Source organism: Gopherus flavomarginatus, chromosome 5 (genome assembly GCF_025201925.1).
Source record: "Gopherus flavomarginatus isolate rGopFla2 chromosome 5, rGopFla2.mat.asm, whole genome shotgun sequence".
Lineage (NCBI taxonomy): Eukaryota > Metazoa > Chordata > Testudines > Testudinidae > Gopherus > Gopherus flavomarginatus.
In genome coordinates, this window is record NC_066621.1 from 4,485,636 (window position 1) to 4,502,273 (window position 16,638).

Below are 16,638 nucleotides of genomic sequence, written 5' to 3' on the forward strand. Positions count from 1 at the left end.
TTGTGCCTCCTGCACCCTCCTGTCTCCCGTCCACTATCTCAGCCTTCCCTCGTGGCTATGAGTGTCTCATCTGACCTGCCACTGTGCCTTTTTACCTTCCACCGCAGCCTGGCATGCTCATGTGGTGGGATTGGGGGTATTTCCTGCCATTTCAAGGGCCTTTGGCACTGGTGGCCCTTCACCTGTCTTCCCCATCACCACCACCCTGGTTCTCTGTGGTTCAGCAAAGGGCTGAAATGCTTTGGGCCAACTAAAGCCATGGGACTCAACATGGGGAACTGGGTGGGATTTAATGGCCTGTGCTCCACAGTGAGTCACAGTAGATGCTCTGTGGGCCCCTCCTCCTGGGCTTTGAATCTGTAGAACAGCCCCATCTGGAGCAGTCCAGGCCACAGTTCCTGGGTTGAACCCTGTATCTGATGGCCAGGCTAGAGCATGTCTTTGAGAAGGGACAGGGGCAGCCAGAAGTATCCCATCTGGCAGTGCCCAGTACTAGCCGCTTAAGAGGGAGCTGCGAGAACTTCCCACAACTTCTCATCCCCTGTATTGCTGCAATGGGCTGTGAATATTGTGTGCTTCATACTGTCTGGCCTAGCTCACGAGTGGCGCTTGGAGGTTTTCAGGCTTTAAATGTAAACTACCCTCCACCCCAGAGATACCACCTGTGGTTCTACTATCACTCGCACCTTCCTGTGCCTCTTCCCATGTGGTATGGCCACCCCTTGGCCAGGGGCAATCAGGGCTAGGGTTTCAGCTGAGCCCAGAACTGACTAGAAACCCCTTGAAGGGCAGACAGACCCTGTGCTGGCAAAGGAGAAGCCATGATCCCATGGGGGGAAATGACCTGCAGCAGGAGACAGAGGAACAGGGTGTGTGCCAGGGAGCTTCCCCCTATCTGTGTCATCTGCAAATTTTATCAGTGAGGCATTTGTTTTGTGCTAGGCTACTCATAAAAATCTTTCTTAGCATAGGGCCAAGAACTGATCCCTGTGGACCCCCCCCCATTATATCCCAGTCCCCAGGAAATTCTCGCACCAAGACTCAGCCCCACTATACCCAACTCCAGGAGCCCCGGCATCAAGACACAGCCCTATCCCCCCACCATATCCCAGCTCTCAGGAACCTCTGCCACCAGGACACAGCCCTGTTCCCTTGCTATATTCCAGCCCCCAGAACCTCCAGCACCAGGGTGGCATGGGGGCTAGGCGCGTGTCTGAGGCCGTGAGGTCCCCGCCTGGTTCATCACCACAGTCTTTGCCTCATGCCCAGTGGGTTTCCCAGTGCAGCCGTTCCATGTGCCAAATGCCATTTCTGCCATGGGGCACCAAGGGTTCCCCCAGGATAGGATTGAGATCCAAGCCATGGGGGGCACCTACAGGACAAAGGCATGAACAGTCACGTAGCCCTACCCTGTCTCAGCCTGCTTTGGCTGCTGCAGTCCCGGTGTGCTTTCCACTCTTCCCTTGGGCAGGGAAATCGGTGCCAGGGTCCCCAGCAGCTCCAGGAGGGGGTGCTGAGCAGAGTGATGAAGCAGCCCCCTGGGGTTCCACTCTCCTTTTGAGAGGAGCCCCAGGCTGGGCACCCTTGTTCTTTGCGGGGCCCCCATTTCAGGCTATCTGTGGCCCCTCCTGGTTTTCCTCAGGGGAGTCCCCAGCTGCCCAGGGAAGGGAGGGTGGCACCAAATGCCAGGGCACAGCACATTCCTGAGCTTCCAGGGACAGCAACTGCCTCAGCCAGCAAATGCCCCATCACCCAGTGCCCCCAGGAGGGGGAACCCCCCCCGTGCTGAGCCAGCCAGTTCCCCCCAGTCTCTGGTTCACAATCAATTCCCCTCCCCAGGTCGAATTTCTCTCTCTCTCCATTTCAAACACCCGCCAAACTAACGGGCCATTTCATCTTGAATGGGCCCTTAGCACAGGTGTTACTGGCTTATGCTGAACTATCTGCTTCTCCTGTTTAGCTGTGACTAAGGTTGCCAGGTGTCTGGTTTTCGAAAAGGGCCCCTGGCAGCTCCGGTCAGTACATTTGACCAGACCATTAAAAGGCCAGCTGGCCGCAGTGGGGCTAAACCAGGCTCCCTGCCCAGCTCCACACAGTTCACAGGAAGCGGGCAGCATGTCTGGCTCCTAGGTGGAGGAGCGGCTGGGGGACTCCGTGCATTGCCCCTACCCTGAGAGCCAGCTCTATAGGTCCCATTAGCAGGAAAGCCATGGTGGGTGCGAATCTGGGGCACCATGACTGTGGCCAATGGGAGCTGTGGAGCAGGGACTCAGGGTGGCACCCATGGGCAGGAGCAGCATATGGTGCCTCCTGGTTACTCTGCGACCTAGGAGCTGGAGGGACATACTGCTGCTTCCTGGGAGCTGCATTTACTTCCTCCATCCCCAGGAAATGCCAGGGCAGCGCTGGTGGGTCTGCTACTAAGTGCCCACCTGAGGTCAATGCCTCCCAGAGCCCCCTCGAACTGCACCTGCCAGAGCCACCCAGAGGCCACACCCCAACTCCCCCTGCACCCTAAACCCCTCATCCCCAACCCCACCCAAGACCTTGCACCCCCCCCCCGGCCCAGAGCTCCCTCATCCCCTGTCACAGCCCAGAGCCCCCTCCTTCATTTCTGGCCCCACCCCAGATCCTGCACCCCCAAGCGTAGAGCCCATATCCCAACCTCCGTGCCCCAGCCCAGAGCCCCCCTGCCACACATCCCAGCCTGGAGCACCCTCCTGCAGCCCAAACCCCTCAGGAGGAGGAGCCCCCCAGGGGAGAATTGTCTCACCTGGTGGCAGGGTCCTGGCCTGGGATCCCAGCTGCACCCGTCACAGGGGTGAGTTCCCGGTCCAGGTTTGGCAGTGCCTCTTTAGGGCTGGGCCCAGCCTCTCAGCATGAGCTCATTGACTCTGACTCAAAGCTGGCCAGCTGCCTCGGCAAACGCCCCCACCCACCTTGCCCCTCTGGCCAAGTACCTGCCAGGTCCCCAGGATATGGTGGACATTCAGGCTGTTTCAGGCAATGGGGAATCTGCCCTCCAGGGTTCTAGTCACAGTGCTAGGCAGGGATCTGTGGGGCTTGTGGGTTAGACCAGAGGATGGCCTGTGAGTCAGGATGCCTGGGTTCCTAGCCTTTCCTCTGTCTCATAATGCATATCTCTTCCCCTCTTTGTGGCTCAGTTTTCCCCTTGTTGATGCTGCATTTCTGTTGAAATCCTGACGCCACTGGGGAACGTGACAGGAGGGCTGTTTGCCATGGGCTAGGAGCTAGTTTCTGGGGCAGGAGATCCGTCTGATCAGCTATGGCTGCTTCCTCCAATTAGCTTGGGAGTTTTGCTCTCTCCATGCCTGGCAGCCCTGTCCCCATGGGCAGCAGCAGCAGCAGGACAGGTGAGTCTCTGTGTGTGTGTCCCTTTGCCTCTTAGCATGTGTCTGTCCAGCAGCCCCAAGGCCGAGCCAATGTGTCACAAGCCACTGCTCCCTCTCCAGGAGGGGCTGAATCAGGAAGCACTTGGGGCCCAGTGCTGGGGATGATCCACCCTGGGACCACCCAAGCCAGGGAAATTGCAGAGTCATCTGGTCTTCACTCATTCCTGTGCCCACAGCATTGGCATGGTGCCACCCCCATAGCCTGGCATGAGAGCCCTCCCCCTAGGGTTGCCAACTTTCTAGTCACAAAAAAACCAAACACCTAGCCCCGCCCCTTCTCTGAGGCCCTGCCCCTGCTCACTACATTCTACCTCCCTCTGTGTCTCGCTCTCCACCACCCTCACTCACTTCTACTGGACTAGGGCAGGGGGTTGGAGTGCGGGAGGGGGTGAGGGCTCTTACTGGGGGTGCAAGCTCTGGGGTGAGGCCAGAAATGATGGGGTTCAGGGTGTGGGAGGGGGCTCCTGGGGCAGGGAGTTGGGGGGTGGGAGGGAGTGAGAGCTCTGGGCTAGGGATGATGGGTTTGGGGTGCAGGAGGGGGCTCAGGGTTGGGGCACTGGCTTACCTCAGGTGGCTCCCAGTCAGTGGCGCAGCGGGGGGGTTCAGGCAGACTGCCTGCCTGTCCTGGCACCCAGTGGCGCTGGAACATTTTTAGTAGTGGGGGTGCTGAAAGCCAGCCCCCTCACCTACCTGCCGCCCACCCCACCCCGAGGCTGGGAACAGGGCTGTGTCTCCAGGAGAGGGGGACCGGACAGGAGTAAGGGGGCCGAGGCCACAGCTGGGGGAGGGCATGGGGCCAGGAACGGAGCCCTGGGCGGGGCTGGCAGCCAGGACCCCATGTGCGGGGCCAAGAACAGAGCCCCAGCCGTGGGGCCAGGCACGGCAGGGCTGGCCTTACCATGAGGCGAACTGAGGCGGCTGCCTCAGGTGCCAGACTTGGAGGGGAAGGGCACCACTAGGACCCAGAGTGTAGAAAATTGTGTCTGCTGGTGGTGCATATGTTTTCTCTCTGCTCTAGACGCACAGAGATGGTGGAGTGCTGTGCTGGAGGAAGGAGGGCACAAGAGACATCATAGGCAGGCAGGAGAAAAGGGGAGAGGGAATAACAGAAAGCAGCAGGAGCTGCAGGGAGAGAGAGGTAGGGTGACCAGACGATAGGAAGAAAATAGAGGGACACAGGCGGGGGGCCGCCGGTGGAGGAAAAAAAAAGCGGAGTGCCGCCAGCGGAGCGAAAAAAAGAAAAGAAGGAAAGCCATGAAATATCGACGCGGGACAAACGCCTAAATATCAGGACATCTGGTCACCCTAGAGAGAGGAGGAGCAGCCCAAGGAGCCTGGACTGATTAACACCAGCTTGTTAGGGAGCTTCCTGTTTCCTGCTGCTTCCCTGAACCCGCTTGAGGAGAACAGGCAGTCAACTGAAGTAGTAGGAGCCGAGTAAGCCCTTAAGACGCTGATATCTTCCCTCACTCAGACCCTGCTGCCAGCCTGATCATTTGTCCCCTTCAATTGAGTGTTGAGAGCCACTCTAGCTGGCACAAAACAGCAGTCATGAGTGAAGGAAGAAAACGCCCCTCTGGGGCAGCATTCAGAAAAGGAAAGAAAGCAAAGGCAGCTTTTCTATCTAAGCAGGAAGGAGCTTTCCTGAGATACAGAGACACAAATGTTCATGGTGAGCCTTCCGGCCCCAGTGAGGATGTGAGTGGTGAGGAGATGCCTGATCTTCCAGTTAGTCAGAGTGCAGGTGACCTGGCAGCTACTGCAGCATCCTTATCTCTATCTCAAATGGATGTAACCATGCACATTCCTGAAGAAAAGTGTAGATCAGAGACGAGTGTAGTGGAGGTGCAAGAAACAGCTGCTGCTGAGTTTAGTTCCTTAAGTCTTAGATGATCCAGGACTGTGGACCCACTTAAGCAGTAGCCTGAGGGACTTCCTTGTACTGAATGGGCCACAGAAAGTGAAAAACTTCATGTTCCCCAAAGACAATGAAAATAGAAGTTTCCATCAAACAACATTACTGGTGTGAAATCCTCAATGGTGACAAAGTGGAGAGGCCGGGGCTTATGTACTCAAAACCCAGAATGCTGCATACTGGTTTTGTTGCAAACTCTTCCAGTCTAATATTCCAGCCACTTTGTGTTCTACAGGAACAAAGGACTGGAAACATCTGGCTAGAAGTGTGGTATGCCATGAGAAGGCAGCAAATCACCAGAGAGCATTCCATAGGTGGAAAGAGCTTGAGATGAGCCTAAGGTTAAAGTCCACCATAGATGACGAGCATCAAGAGAAGAATCCTGTGGCACCTTATAGACTAACAGACGTTTTGGAGCATGAGCTTTCGTGGGTGAATACCCGCTTCTTCAGATGCATGCATCTGAAGAAGCGGGTATTCACCCACAAAAGCTCATGCTCCAAAACGTCTGTTAGTCTATAAGGTGCCACAGTATTCTTTGCTGCTTTTACAGATCCAGACTAACACAGCTACCCCTCTGATACTTGACATCAAGAGAAGATTGCATCAGAGTTCTGAAAAGGCTCTTTGCCATTGTGAGAGTGCTTGCAACCCAAAACCTAGCACTGCATGGCACTTCAGATCAGCTGCATGTGCCAAACAATGGAAACGTCTTTAAAATTGTGGAGCTGATGGCTGAGTTTGATGCTGAGCTCCAGGAGCATCTAAGAAGAGTCCCCACCCAAGAAATGGACACACCCCACTACCTTGGAAAAACAATTCAAAATGAGATCATACAGTTACTGGCAACAAAAGTCAAACAGGAGATTGTGGCAGATTGGAAGTCAGCAAGATATTACTCTGTTATTCTGGACTGCACACCTGACATCAGCCATATGGAACAAATGACTTTAATGGTGTGTGTTGTAACAACAAGAGAACCTAGTGAAAATGTCCCTGCAATAGTGACTGTCAGAGAGCATTTTCTAGAATGTATTTACACTGATGATATTACAGGAGCTGGTGTGACAAATGTGCTTCTTAAAAAGCTGGAAGATAAGGGAATTGCGATAGCTGACATGAGAGGTCAGGGCTACGATAATGAGAGGAAAGAACATGAGAGGAAAGAACAGAGGAGCGCAGACACCCTCAAGCTTTTTTTTGTCCCATGCAGTTCTCATTCATTGAACTTGGTGGTCAGCAGAGGTGGCTCCAGGCATCAGCGCAGCAAGCATGTGCCTGGGGTGGCAAGCCGCGGGGGGCAGCCTGCCGGTCGCCATGAGGGCAGCAGTCATGCAGCTTTTGGTGGCATGCCTGCAGGAGGTCCGCCAGTCCCGCGGTTTCAGCGGCAATTGGGCGGCGGGTACGCTGAAGGCGCGGGACCAGCAGATCACCCGCAAGAACGCCGTCAAATCCGCGTGACCAGCGGACCTTCTGCAGAACTGCCGCCGAAGGCAGCCTGACTGCCGTGCTTGAGGTGGCAAAAAACAGAACTGCCCCAATGGTCAGTGATGCAGCATCAGCTTCTAGTGAGACTGCTGAATTTTTCGTGTAATTCAAAGCATCTATGTATTTTTCTCTGCATCAACTCATCAATGGCAAATTTTGAAGGAACATCTAGGAACATCCTCTCTGACACTGAAACCACTGAGTGCCACATGATGGGAAAGTCAAGTGGAGGCGATAGAGCCTATCAAACACCAAATTGGGAAGACAGATGATGCCATAGTTGCTATTATGGAGGATAATGCTATGACAGGAACTGTTCTTGGGAGACCAGTGGCAGAGGGAAATGGAATCACCAGAAACATACATAACTTCACATTTCTGTGTGGCTTAGTGTTGTCGCATGACATACTGTTTGAAATAAATGTTGTAAGCAAGAGACTCCAAGGTGTGACCTTGATATATCTGGAGCAATGGAACAACTGGACAAAGCAAAGTCAGACCTACAGTCTTACCTGTCAGATGAGGGATTTCAAAATGTTCTGAAGAGTGCACAGAAGTTGGTAGAGGAACTTCACACTGAAGCTATTTTCCCTCTCATTCAAGAGTACAAAAGTCATTGAAGAAGAAGACATTTTGATTACGAGGTACAGGATAAGCCCATAAGAGATCCCAAACAAGAATTCAAAGTTGAATTCTTTAACCAGGTGCTAGATTGAGCAATACAGTCAGTTAAAGAACGTTTCATGCAGCTTAAGGAACACAGCAGTATATTTAGGATGGTGTATGATAATCCAAAACTCCTCACTGTACCTGAGAAGACCTACACCAGTAATGCAGGGCACTAGAGACAGTGTTGACACATGATGACATGTGTGACATTGATGCGAGTGATTTAGGTGATGAACTAAAAGCCCTTTCAAGATACATTTCAGCAGAATCAATTCCAAAGGCTGTTCTGGAATATATGTGCACAAATGAGATGACCACCCTCTTTCCAAAAGCTTTTGTTGCTCTGCACATACTTCTAACACTTCCTGTAACAGTTTCCAGTGGAGAACGCAGTTTCTCCAAGCCAAGGTTAATAAAAACACATCTACGCTCCGCAATGACACAGGAGAGGCTGGTCGGCCTTGCAATCATCTCAGGCTACGTCTACACTACAGGATAAATTCGAATTATCTTAAACCGATTTTATAAAACAGATATTATAAAGTCAATTGTGCGCATCCACACTAGGCACATTAATTCGGTGGTGTGCGTCCATGGTCCGAGGCTAGCGTCGATTTCTGGAGTGGTGCACTGTGGGTAGCTACTGTAAAATAATGAGGCCAATAATGTCGATTTGCGTCCACACTAACCCTAATCCGATATAGTAATATCAATTTTAGCGTTACTCCTCTTGTTTTGTAGGAGTACAGAAATCGATTTAAAGAGCCCTTTAAATCGATATAAAGAGCAGTGTAGTGTGGACAGGTGCAGCGTTAAATCGATTTAACAGCATAGTGTAGACCAGGCCTCAGTAGAGCATGAGCTGGCCCAGACTGTGAACCTTCAGCAGGAAGCAGTTCATACCTTTGCAACTAAGAAGACGCAGAAAGCACCACTTTGATTATTCAAACGGATAAAAATGCCAGTGCCAGCATCTGATGAAGTGGGTATTCACCCACGAAAGCTCATGCTCCAAAACGTCTGTTAGTCTATAAGGTGCCACAGGATTCTTTGCTGCTTTTAGTGTTTACTGTGCAGACAAGAAAAGTTACATTTGCTGTTCAGACGTTTGAAAGTTAAGTGTTACTTTAAATTTTTGAACAAGGCATTTTAAGTTGTTATTTCTCCTTTATTGGGGTAGGTAGCAGAGCAGTACCATGAGAGGAGTAGAACAGGAAGAAGGCAGAATTGAAACCTTTCAAAGTTTTGGGCCAAGCGAGGGGCCATGGGGGCGTCAGTTGACCTCCGCGCCTCAGGTTCCAAAATATTGTGGGCCGGCCAGGATTCCTTTTCCACCGGGTGTTCCAGTCGCAAACCGGACACCTGGTCACCCTGCCCCCGAACATATGTTACGTGTGTTCATCTCACGGGTGCTCTAGGGGGCTTCAGCACAGAGGCCTAACGGGCCCCTCTAGCCTCGGGGAACCTGGGCCTGGCTGGGGCCAGGACGTGCCCAGGGCAGCCCCCCACTGCGGCGCCCCGGCCCTGACCCAGCCACCCGAGGGACCATGTCACAAGGGTCACTGGGGGCTGGGCTGTCATGTGACCTGGGGGCAACACGGGGTCAGCTGGGCTCAGCATTTGCCATGTGACAGCCCAGGGCAGTGGTCAGGTCACATGACCAGGCTGCAGTCGTGACACCCCCCTTGGCCTGAGGGCCCCTAACCTTGCCTCTGGGGTCAGAGGTCACCTGGCTGACCCCATGTTAACCCAGGAAACTATCCATTTAAGAGCTCCTTCCTTTCCCCTATTGGCTGACCGGCTCCCGTTGCTTGGCTCCTGACTGGTTGGCTACTTGCGAAAACCGCTCCCTCCTCCCGTCTGATTGGCTGAGTGGTTCGTCAATCAAAGTGAGGCCCTTACCTCCATTTATGATTGGCTATCCGAGCCGTCACTCATCTTCAAACTCCTCCTTCCCTTTCTGTTTGGCCTCGCTCCCCGCTGCTCACCCACCTAGGCCCAGCCCCGGAGCTCGATTGGTCAATCCGGCTGCCGCTCCATTCCCCGGTCCCGCCCCTCATTCGCTCCCTGCCAGTGCCCGCGGATTGTCCCGCCTCCTCGGCGCGTGGGCAGCCAGTCTCCGCGCCGGAAGCGGGCTCGGCGCGCGGCCCAATCGAAATCGCGCGGCCTGGAACCGAGGTGCTGGGCACGTGGGGGGCTCCGGCCGCGGGAGCGGGAGCGGGGTGGGGCAACTGGGGGGAGGGGCTGGAGGAGGAGGAGGAGGGAGCTGGGGGGAGGGGAGTGTGTCTAGGGGGGAGGGTTGGCTGGCTGAGCTGGGAGCTGGGGGGAGGGGCTGGAGGAGGGGGAGCTGGGGGGAGGTGAGTTGTGTCTAGGGGGAAGGGTTGGCTGGCTGAGGGGAGAGCTGGGGGGAGGGGTAGAGGAAGAGGGAGCTGAGGGGAGGTGAGTGGTGTGGGGGGGAAGGGTTGGTTGGCTGAGGGGGGGAGTGGGGGTGAGGGGAGGTGAGTGTGTCTAGGGGGGAGGGGCTGGAGGAGGAGGAGGGATCTGGGGGGAGGGGAGTGTGTCGGGGGAGGGGCTGGAGGAGGAGGAGGGATCTGGGGGGAGGGGAGTGTGTCTGGGGGAGGGGCTGGAGAAGGGAGCTGGGGGGAGGTGAGTTGTGTCTAGGGGGAAGGGTTGGCTGGCTGAGGGGAGAGCTGGGGGAGGGGTAGAGGAAGAGGGAGCTGAGGGGAGGTGAGTGGTGTGGGGGGGAAGGGTTGGTTGGCTGAGGGGGGAGTGGGGGTGAGGGGAGGTGAGTGTGTCTAGAGGGGAGGGTTGGCTGGCTGAGCTGGGAGCTGGGGGGAGGGGCTGGAGGAGGGGGAGCTGGGGGGAGGTGAGTTGTGTCTGGGGGAGAGGGTTGGTTGGCTGGGGGGAGCTGGGGGAGGGGTGGAGGAAGAGGGAGCTGAGGGGAGGTGAGTGGTGTGGGGGGGAAGGGTTGGTTGGCTGAGGGGGGAGTGGGGGTGAGGGGAGGTGAGTGTGTCTAGGGGGGAGGGTTGGCTGGCTGAGGTGGGAGCTGGAGGGTGGGGCTGGAGGAGGAGGGAGCTGGGGGGAGGGGAGTGTGTCTAGGGGGAAGGGTTGGCTGGCTGAGCTGGGAGCTGGAGGGTGGGGCTGGAGGAGGGGGAGCTGGGGGGAGGTGAGTTGTGTCTGGGGGAGAGGGTTGGTTGGCTGAGGGGGGAGTGGGGGTGAGGGGAGGTGAGTGTGTCTAGGGGGGAGGGGCTGGAGGAGGAGGAGGGATCTGGGGGGAGGGGAGTGTGTCGGGGGAGGGGCTGGAGGAGGAGGAGGGATCTGGGGGGAGGGGAGTGTGTCTGGGGGAGGGGCTGGAGAAGGGAGCTGGGGGGAGGTGAGTTGTGTCTAGGGGGAAGGGTTGGCTGGCTGAGGGGAGAGCTGGGGGGAGGGGTAGAGGAAGAGGGAGCTGAGGGGAGGTGAGTGGTGTGGGGGGGAAGGGTTGGTTGGCTGAGGGGGGAGTGGGGGTGAGGGGAGGTGAGTGTGTCTAGAGGGGAGGGTTGGCTGGCTGAGCTGGGAGCTGGGGGGAGGGGCTGGAGGAGGGGGAGCTGGGGGGAGGTGAGTTGTGTCTGGGGGAGAGGGTTGGTTGGCTGGGGGGAGCTGGGGGAGGGGTGGAGGAAGAGGGAGCTGAGGGGAGGTGAGTGGTGTGGGGGGGAAGGGTTGGTTGGCTGAGGGGGGAGTGGGGGTGAGGGGAGGTGAGTGTGTCTAGGGGGGAGGGTTGGCTGGCTGAGGTGGGAGCTGGAGGGTGGGGCTGGAGGAGGAGGGAGCTGGGGGAGGTGAGTGTGTCTAGGGGGAAGGGTTGGCTGGCTGAGGTGGGAGCTGGAGGGTGGGGCTGGAGGAGGGGGAGCTGGGGGGAGGTGAGTTGTGTCTAGGGGGAAGGGTTGGCTGGCTGAGGGGAGAGCTGGGGGGAGGGGTAGAGGAAGAGGGAGCTGAGGGGAGGTGAGTGGTGTGGGGGGGAAGGGTTGGTTGGCTGAGGGGGGAGTGGGGGTGAGGGGAGGTGAGTGTGTCTAGAGGGGAGGGTTGGCTGGCTGAGGTGGGAGCTGAAGGGTGGGGCTGGAGGAGGGGGAGCTGGGGGGAGGTGAGTTGTGTCTGGGGGAGAGGGTTGGTTGGCTATGGGGAGCTGGGAGGAGATGAGAGGTATCTGGGAATACGGTTGACTGGCGGAGTGGGGAGCTGGATGTAGATTGGCTGGGTTGATGGTGGTGGTTAGGGAAGGAGGGGGGACCTGGGGATGGGGCTCTAATGCTTGGGGAAGAGAAAGAGCAGATAGAGGTGAGTCACTCCCCCTCCCCACTTGGTGTCTGTCTCTCCCCTCCCTCAGCTGGCCTGCAGGTCTGTGAGCTTAGCTCCAGGAGAAGCTGACTAGCATGACCCAGGACATGGGAATTGAGAACAAACTGCCTGACCTCGGTGGCAGGAGTGAGTTGGACCAGAAAGATAACGACAGCGGCAGCAGCTGGGCCAGCAGCATCTCAGCGCTGGCGCTGTCCTCCAGCGGCGAGGAGTTGCTGCATCGCCGCAGCCAGCCCGCCAGCCACAAGATTCAGGTGGAGAGCGAAGACGAAGCTTCTGAGCGAGAGATGGCCCTCAGCCTGTCTCCAGTGCCCCTCAAGCGTAAACGGGGCCGGCCCCCCAAGAACAAATCTGTGGAGCAGCCAAGCCAGGGGAAGGTGCAGCCCCCAGCCAGCACATCCAAGTCCCAGGCCATGAAGCCAGAGACCAAGGCGCCTGAGCCCTTCTTACCCAGAAGCAAGAAGATCCTTGAGAATGACTCTCCCCTGGAGAAGCGCAAGCGGGGCCGCCCTCCCAAGGTGCACCGTGTCCCAATCACCCCCAGTGCTGAGTCTCCCCGCAAACCAGGCCGGCCTCCCAAGGCAGGATGTCCCTTGGTTGCCCACAGTGCTGAGTCACCCCGCAAGCGGGGCCGGCCTCCCAAGGCGCACTGTGTCCCAATCGCCTCTAGTGCTGAGTCTCCCCACAAGCCAGGCCAACCTCCCAAGGCACAGTGTTACATAGTTGCCCCTAGTTCTGAGTCACCCCGCAAGCGGGGCCGCCCTCCCAAGGCACAGCATTCCCTGGTAGTGGTCACCCCCAGCTCTGAGTCACCTCGCAAGCGGGGCCGGCCACCCAAGGCACAGCGTTCACTGGTAGTGGTCACCCCCAGTTCTGAATCACCCCGCAAGCGGGGCCGGCCTCCCAAGGCAGGGTGTGCCCTGGTCGCCCGCAGTGTTGAGTCTCCCCGCAAGCGGGGTCGACCTCCTAAGATCAAGTCTCTGGAGCAGCTGAGCCAGGGGGAGGCGCAGTTGCTATCCGGCACTCCTAAGTCCCACGTGAGGAAGCTGGAAACGAAGGCCCCTGAATTGTTCTCACCTGGGAGCGAGACAGACAGCTGTGAGAGCAACACCCGCCTGGAGAAGCGCAAGCAGGGCCGACCTCCCAAGGTGCGCGGTGTCCTGGTCATCCCCCATACTGATTTGTCCCATGAGAGGCACTGGCCCTCCAAAAACAAATCTCCAGAAATCAACAAGGGAGGTGTGCAACCACCACCCGGTGTCCCCACGTCCCATGTCATAAAGCTGGAGACTAAGATGCCTGAACTCTCCTCACCAGGGAGCAGGACCTCAGAACTGCCAGGGGAGGGGGAAGCACAGCCTTCACCCAGCGCCCCAAAGCCACATGCCCAGAAGCCAGGATCCAGTGCCCCTGAGCCAGCCTCGTCCAGGAGCAAGACAGTAAGCAGTGAGCAGCCTCTGGAGAAGCGCCGGCGGGGCCGGCCCCCCAAAGTGCCCTGGGCCCCGGCTGTCCCCACTGCTGAATCACCCTCCAAGCGCAAGCGGGGCCGGCCCTCCAAGAGCCCAGCTTTGCCCCGCATAGAGGGGCAGTCCTGTGCTCCGGGTCAGCCTCAGACCGTGACACCTCTGCTGAGAATGAGCCACCTCTGCCTGGCCGCAAGAGGAGGAGGTGGTGGAGGAAGGCGGAGCCTGTCCTGGCCGGCAGCGAGAGCTCGTTGGATAGTGAGGATGGGGACCAGAAAGAAAAGCCAGACTTGGGCAGTGAGACCTCAGCCCTGCTCCCACCCCAGAACGCCGCCCCTGAAGCAGAGCCGGATGGCAACTTGTTGGGGGAAAGCGGTGCCTCTGAACACCCCCCAGCCCACTCCACCCATAGCACAGCAGCAGTTAGCAGTAGCAAAACGGGGCCCATCAGTGGCTCACTCAGAATGTAGAAGAGAAGAAGAAAGGAACAGGTCTAAAAAGAAAAAAGAGCAGCCTCTAAATCTTCAAATTCCCACAGCACTGTCTGATGGGAACAGTTTAACTTAAAGGCTTTGGTGTTCATGGTCTGCTCCTTTCTCTCCTCGCTCAACTCAGGGTGCTGAACTTGGTGCTGTTGCCTGTGCTTTGGAACGCTCCACTGGTTTCCTCGTACCCTTGCTTTTGCATACCAGTTCTGCATGGCTCTGTAATGCCCCCACCGAATTCCAGCCTTTCTAATAAACCTGCCCCTGATCTTGCCTCTCTCCTTTCCTACATTGCGTTCCTCGCTTCATCCTCTCCCGTTGTTCTAAAGGTTTCCTAGATTCCAAGGTCAGAAGAAACCATTGTGATCCTTCTAGTCTGACCTCCTGCTCTGGCCATAGACTTTCTCCTCCCATCGCTTATAAATTGCTTTTCCTTCTGTATTCTACGCTTTCCTCAAATTTTTTCTTACTTTTTTTTTTTAGTGCTTGCATTCTTTGTCATTGTATTTTTGTGTCCCCCACCTCGCCCTTCTCATTTCATTACTTGATTTGTTTTAAAAGGTGCTGTGTTCTTACCAGAGTCACTGGTAAATTCCTAAACCTTGAAGTGCAGCCTCCTTGTTGGGAATCAGACCCCAGTCTGCTGCAGGATGGGCAGTGATAGTCACCATTATGCTAATGAAGAAAGCTGTATGGCTCCATTTCATTATGAAAATCTTATCGTTAATTCTTGCTAAACCAAGTACTCAGGGGGTGTCAAGGAAGTGATGGGCTCTTTCCACAAAATTGTGAGCATTTCTGTTTTAGCAGTCAGTCTTGCAGAGACCGTACCTGATTTGTAGGCTCTGAAGAGGTAGATTGCATTGTTGTCAGAAGCAATAAAACAGGTGCAGGCAAAGAAGGAATTATCATAGGACTCACTCTTAAAATCTTACAGACCAAAATAGAGAGCCATGGAGAGTTGCTTTCTTATGTAAAAAGGGAATGAGGCACTAATATGACTGGTGCCGGAGCAAATATTGAAAATTGGATTTATTTGGTCCATGATGTTGCCTCAGGAGGATAGCAAGGGACTGATAAAACCAGGCAAAGATTGGCGAGAGTAGGTTTGTAGCCAGAGATGATAAATGATGTGAAATAATACTGTGATGATTGCTTGATCTGTGCGGAAAATGATCTTGAAGTAATAAGAACGGTGCTCCCCTTAAAGCTCATAAAAATTCAGGGCCATGGTCTACTTTGCAGATTCATTTGGTGGGACTGTTACTTGCAAGTTAAAAAGGAAATAAATATTTTTTGCTTCAGCAACAGCTCATGTGTTGTAGTCCCGGTATTCTCCTATTGGACCCTACTGGCAAAATTGAAATCAGATCGAGGAACTAATTTTACAGGAAAAAAATCTTAGAAAATTGTCTTTTGTTGTTGGGGACAAAACAAAGTTCTACATTCCATACTGTGCTCAGGACAGGTGGAAAGGATGAACAGAATAATCAAAGTGATGTTGAGAAAGTTTCTCTCTAAAGGGAAGAGACTAGGACAGTCTCATTCCATTACTTCACATGCTAACTGGGCTGCTTTGCTAGTGGAAGAAATTACATTTTGTTTGAGGTAATGATGCATGGAGAAATGAGACTTTCAAAGCATCTATAAAAACTAATGATGCACGGGATTGAGGGAATAAAAATGGATGTTTTGTATAAAAATTTCAAAGACTACCTTAAACAAGCACATGTGTACATAGCTAATGAATTGGGAATATCAAAGTGAAAAGCATGACATGAACTGTGGGTAAATTAAACTCATCTGTGTGAGTCGGGTTACTGGAAATAAGAGAAATGTGTATAAAGTTTAGCATGCTACCCAACTTCAGCTGTTTTAGAGACCAAAGACACCGAGATATATCAGTGCACAGTGAAGAAACCCCCAGGCATCGGAAGGAAAGATAAACCTACAGATGAGCCAATTACACTTCCATCTACTATGTTAGAACTGAGTATGCAGTTGGCTATAGAGATGTTACAGTGCCCTAAGGTTGGACCTGTGGTTGCTTACTGGTCTAACTGCTATTTCAGTCCTTGGTGCTTTGCTTAATAATGTGCAGTTTATGCATGTATCTGTTGTTTTAAATCTTTCTCAACGGAATATTGCTGAATTTGTCCACTGTGTAAAAACAAGTGTATTGGTGCTGTATGCATCTTTGTTATTAGACTTAATAGCATTTTATCAGGGACAAGTGCAAAATCTGGGAGCTGCTCAGTAAACTATTACATAGTCTGGTATCTTTCAAAATAGGCAACTCTGACGTTTTGAGGGAATTGTTGGTTCCATTTTAGGATTATTTGGATCAGGGATGTCTTTTTCGAATAGGCAAGACCTGGAAAATATAAAAAGACTTATTTAACTATTTCAAGTACCAGGCAGTGGAAACAGTTTCTAAACCTCTAATATGGCATTAATGGCCTAACTACTGAGGAAAGGTATATTTTGTGTGTGTATAATAAGCATGACATTGCTAAACTGTTCAGCTGGACACCAAAATTCCTGAATTAATAAATAACAGGAAAGAAAAGGAACATGGCATAGGTAAGGAGATTATTTGCACAATTTATGGAAGTTGTGTTAACTGCCATAACCAGTTTGTCAGATGATGTTGAAATGGATAAATTTCCTGATTTTATCAATGACAAACAATTAGCTAAATGTTCTTTCCCTGAGAGTATGGCTACATTTGGAATTTCAAAGCGCTGCCCCGGCAGCGCTGCGGGAACGCTGCCGCGGCAGCGCTTTGAAGTGTGAGTGTAGTCGGAGCGGCAGCGCTGGGAGAGAGCTCTCCCAGCGCTGCACGTAAACCACATCCCTTACGGGTGTAGCGTGCC

At 54.3% G+C, this 16,638-nt stretch overlaps 1 protein-coding gene across 2 annotated transcripts; it reads left to right on the plus strand.

Annotated features, from left to right (window-relative positions):
* The first annotated feature begins 9,548 nt into the window (after positions 1–9,548).
* Positions 9,549–16,638, plus strand: LOC127052769 (basic salivary proline-rich protein 2-like). Of its 2 annotated transcripts, XR_007774887.1 has the most exons (3): positions 9,549–9,663; positions 11,843–16,552; positions 16,586–16,638. XR_007774887.1 is itself a non-coding variant. In XM_050956765.1 (2 exons), the coding sequence occupies exon 2, from the start codon at positions 11,889–11,891 to the stop codon at positions 13,842–13,844; it is 1,956 nt and encodes a 651-aa protein (XP_050812722.1). In that variant the 5' UTR covers positions 9,549–9,663; positions 11,843–11,888; the 3' UTR covers positions 13,845–16,638. The 2 variants fall into 2 exon arrangements, 1 of the variants encoding a protein (XP_050812722.1); XM_050956765.1 differs by having other exon boundaries at positions 11,843–16,638.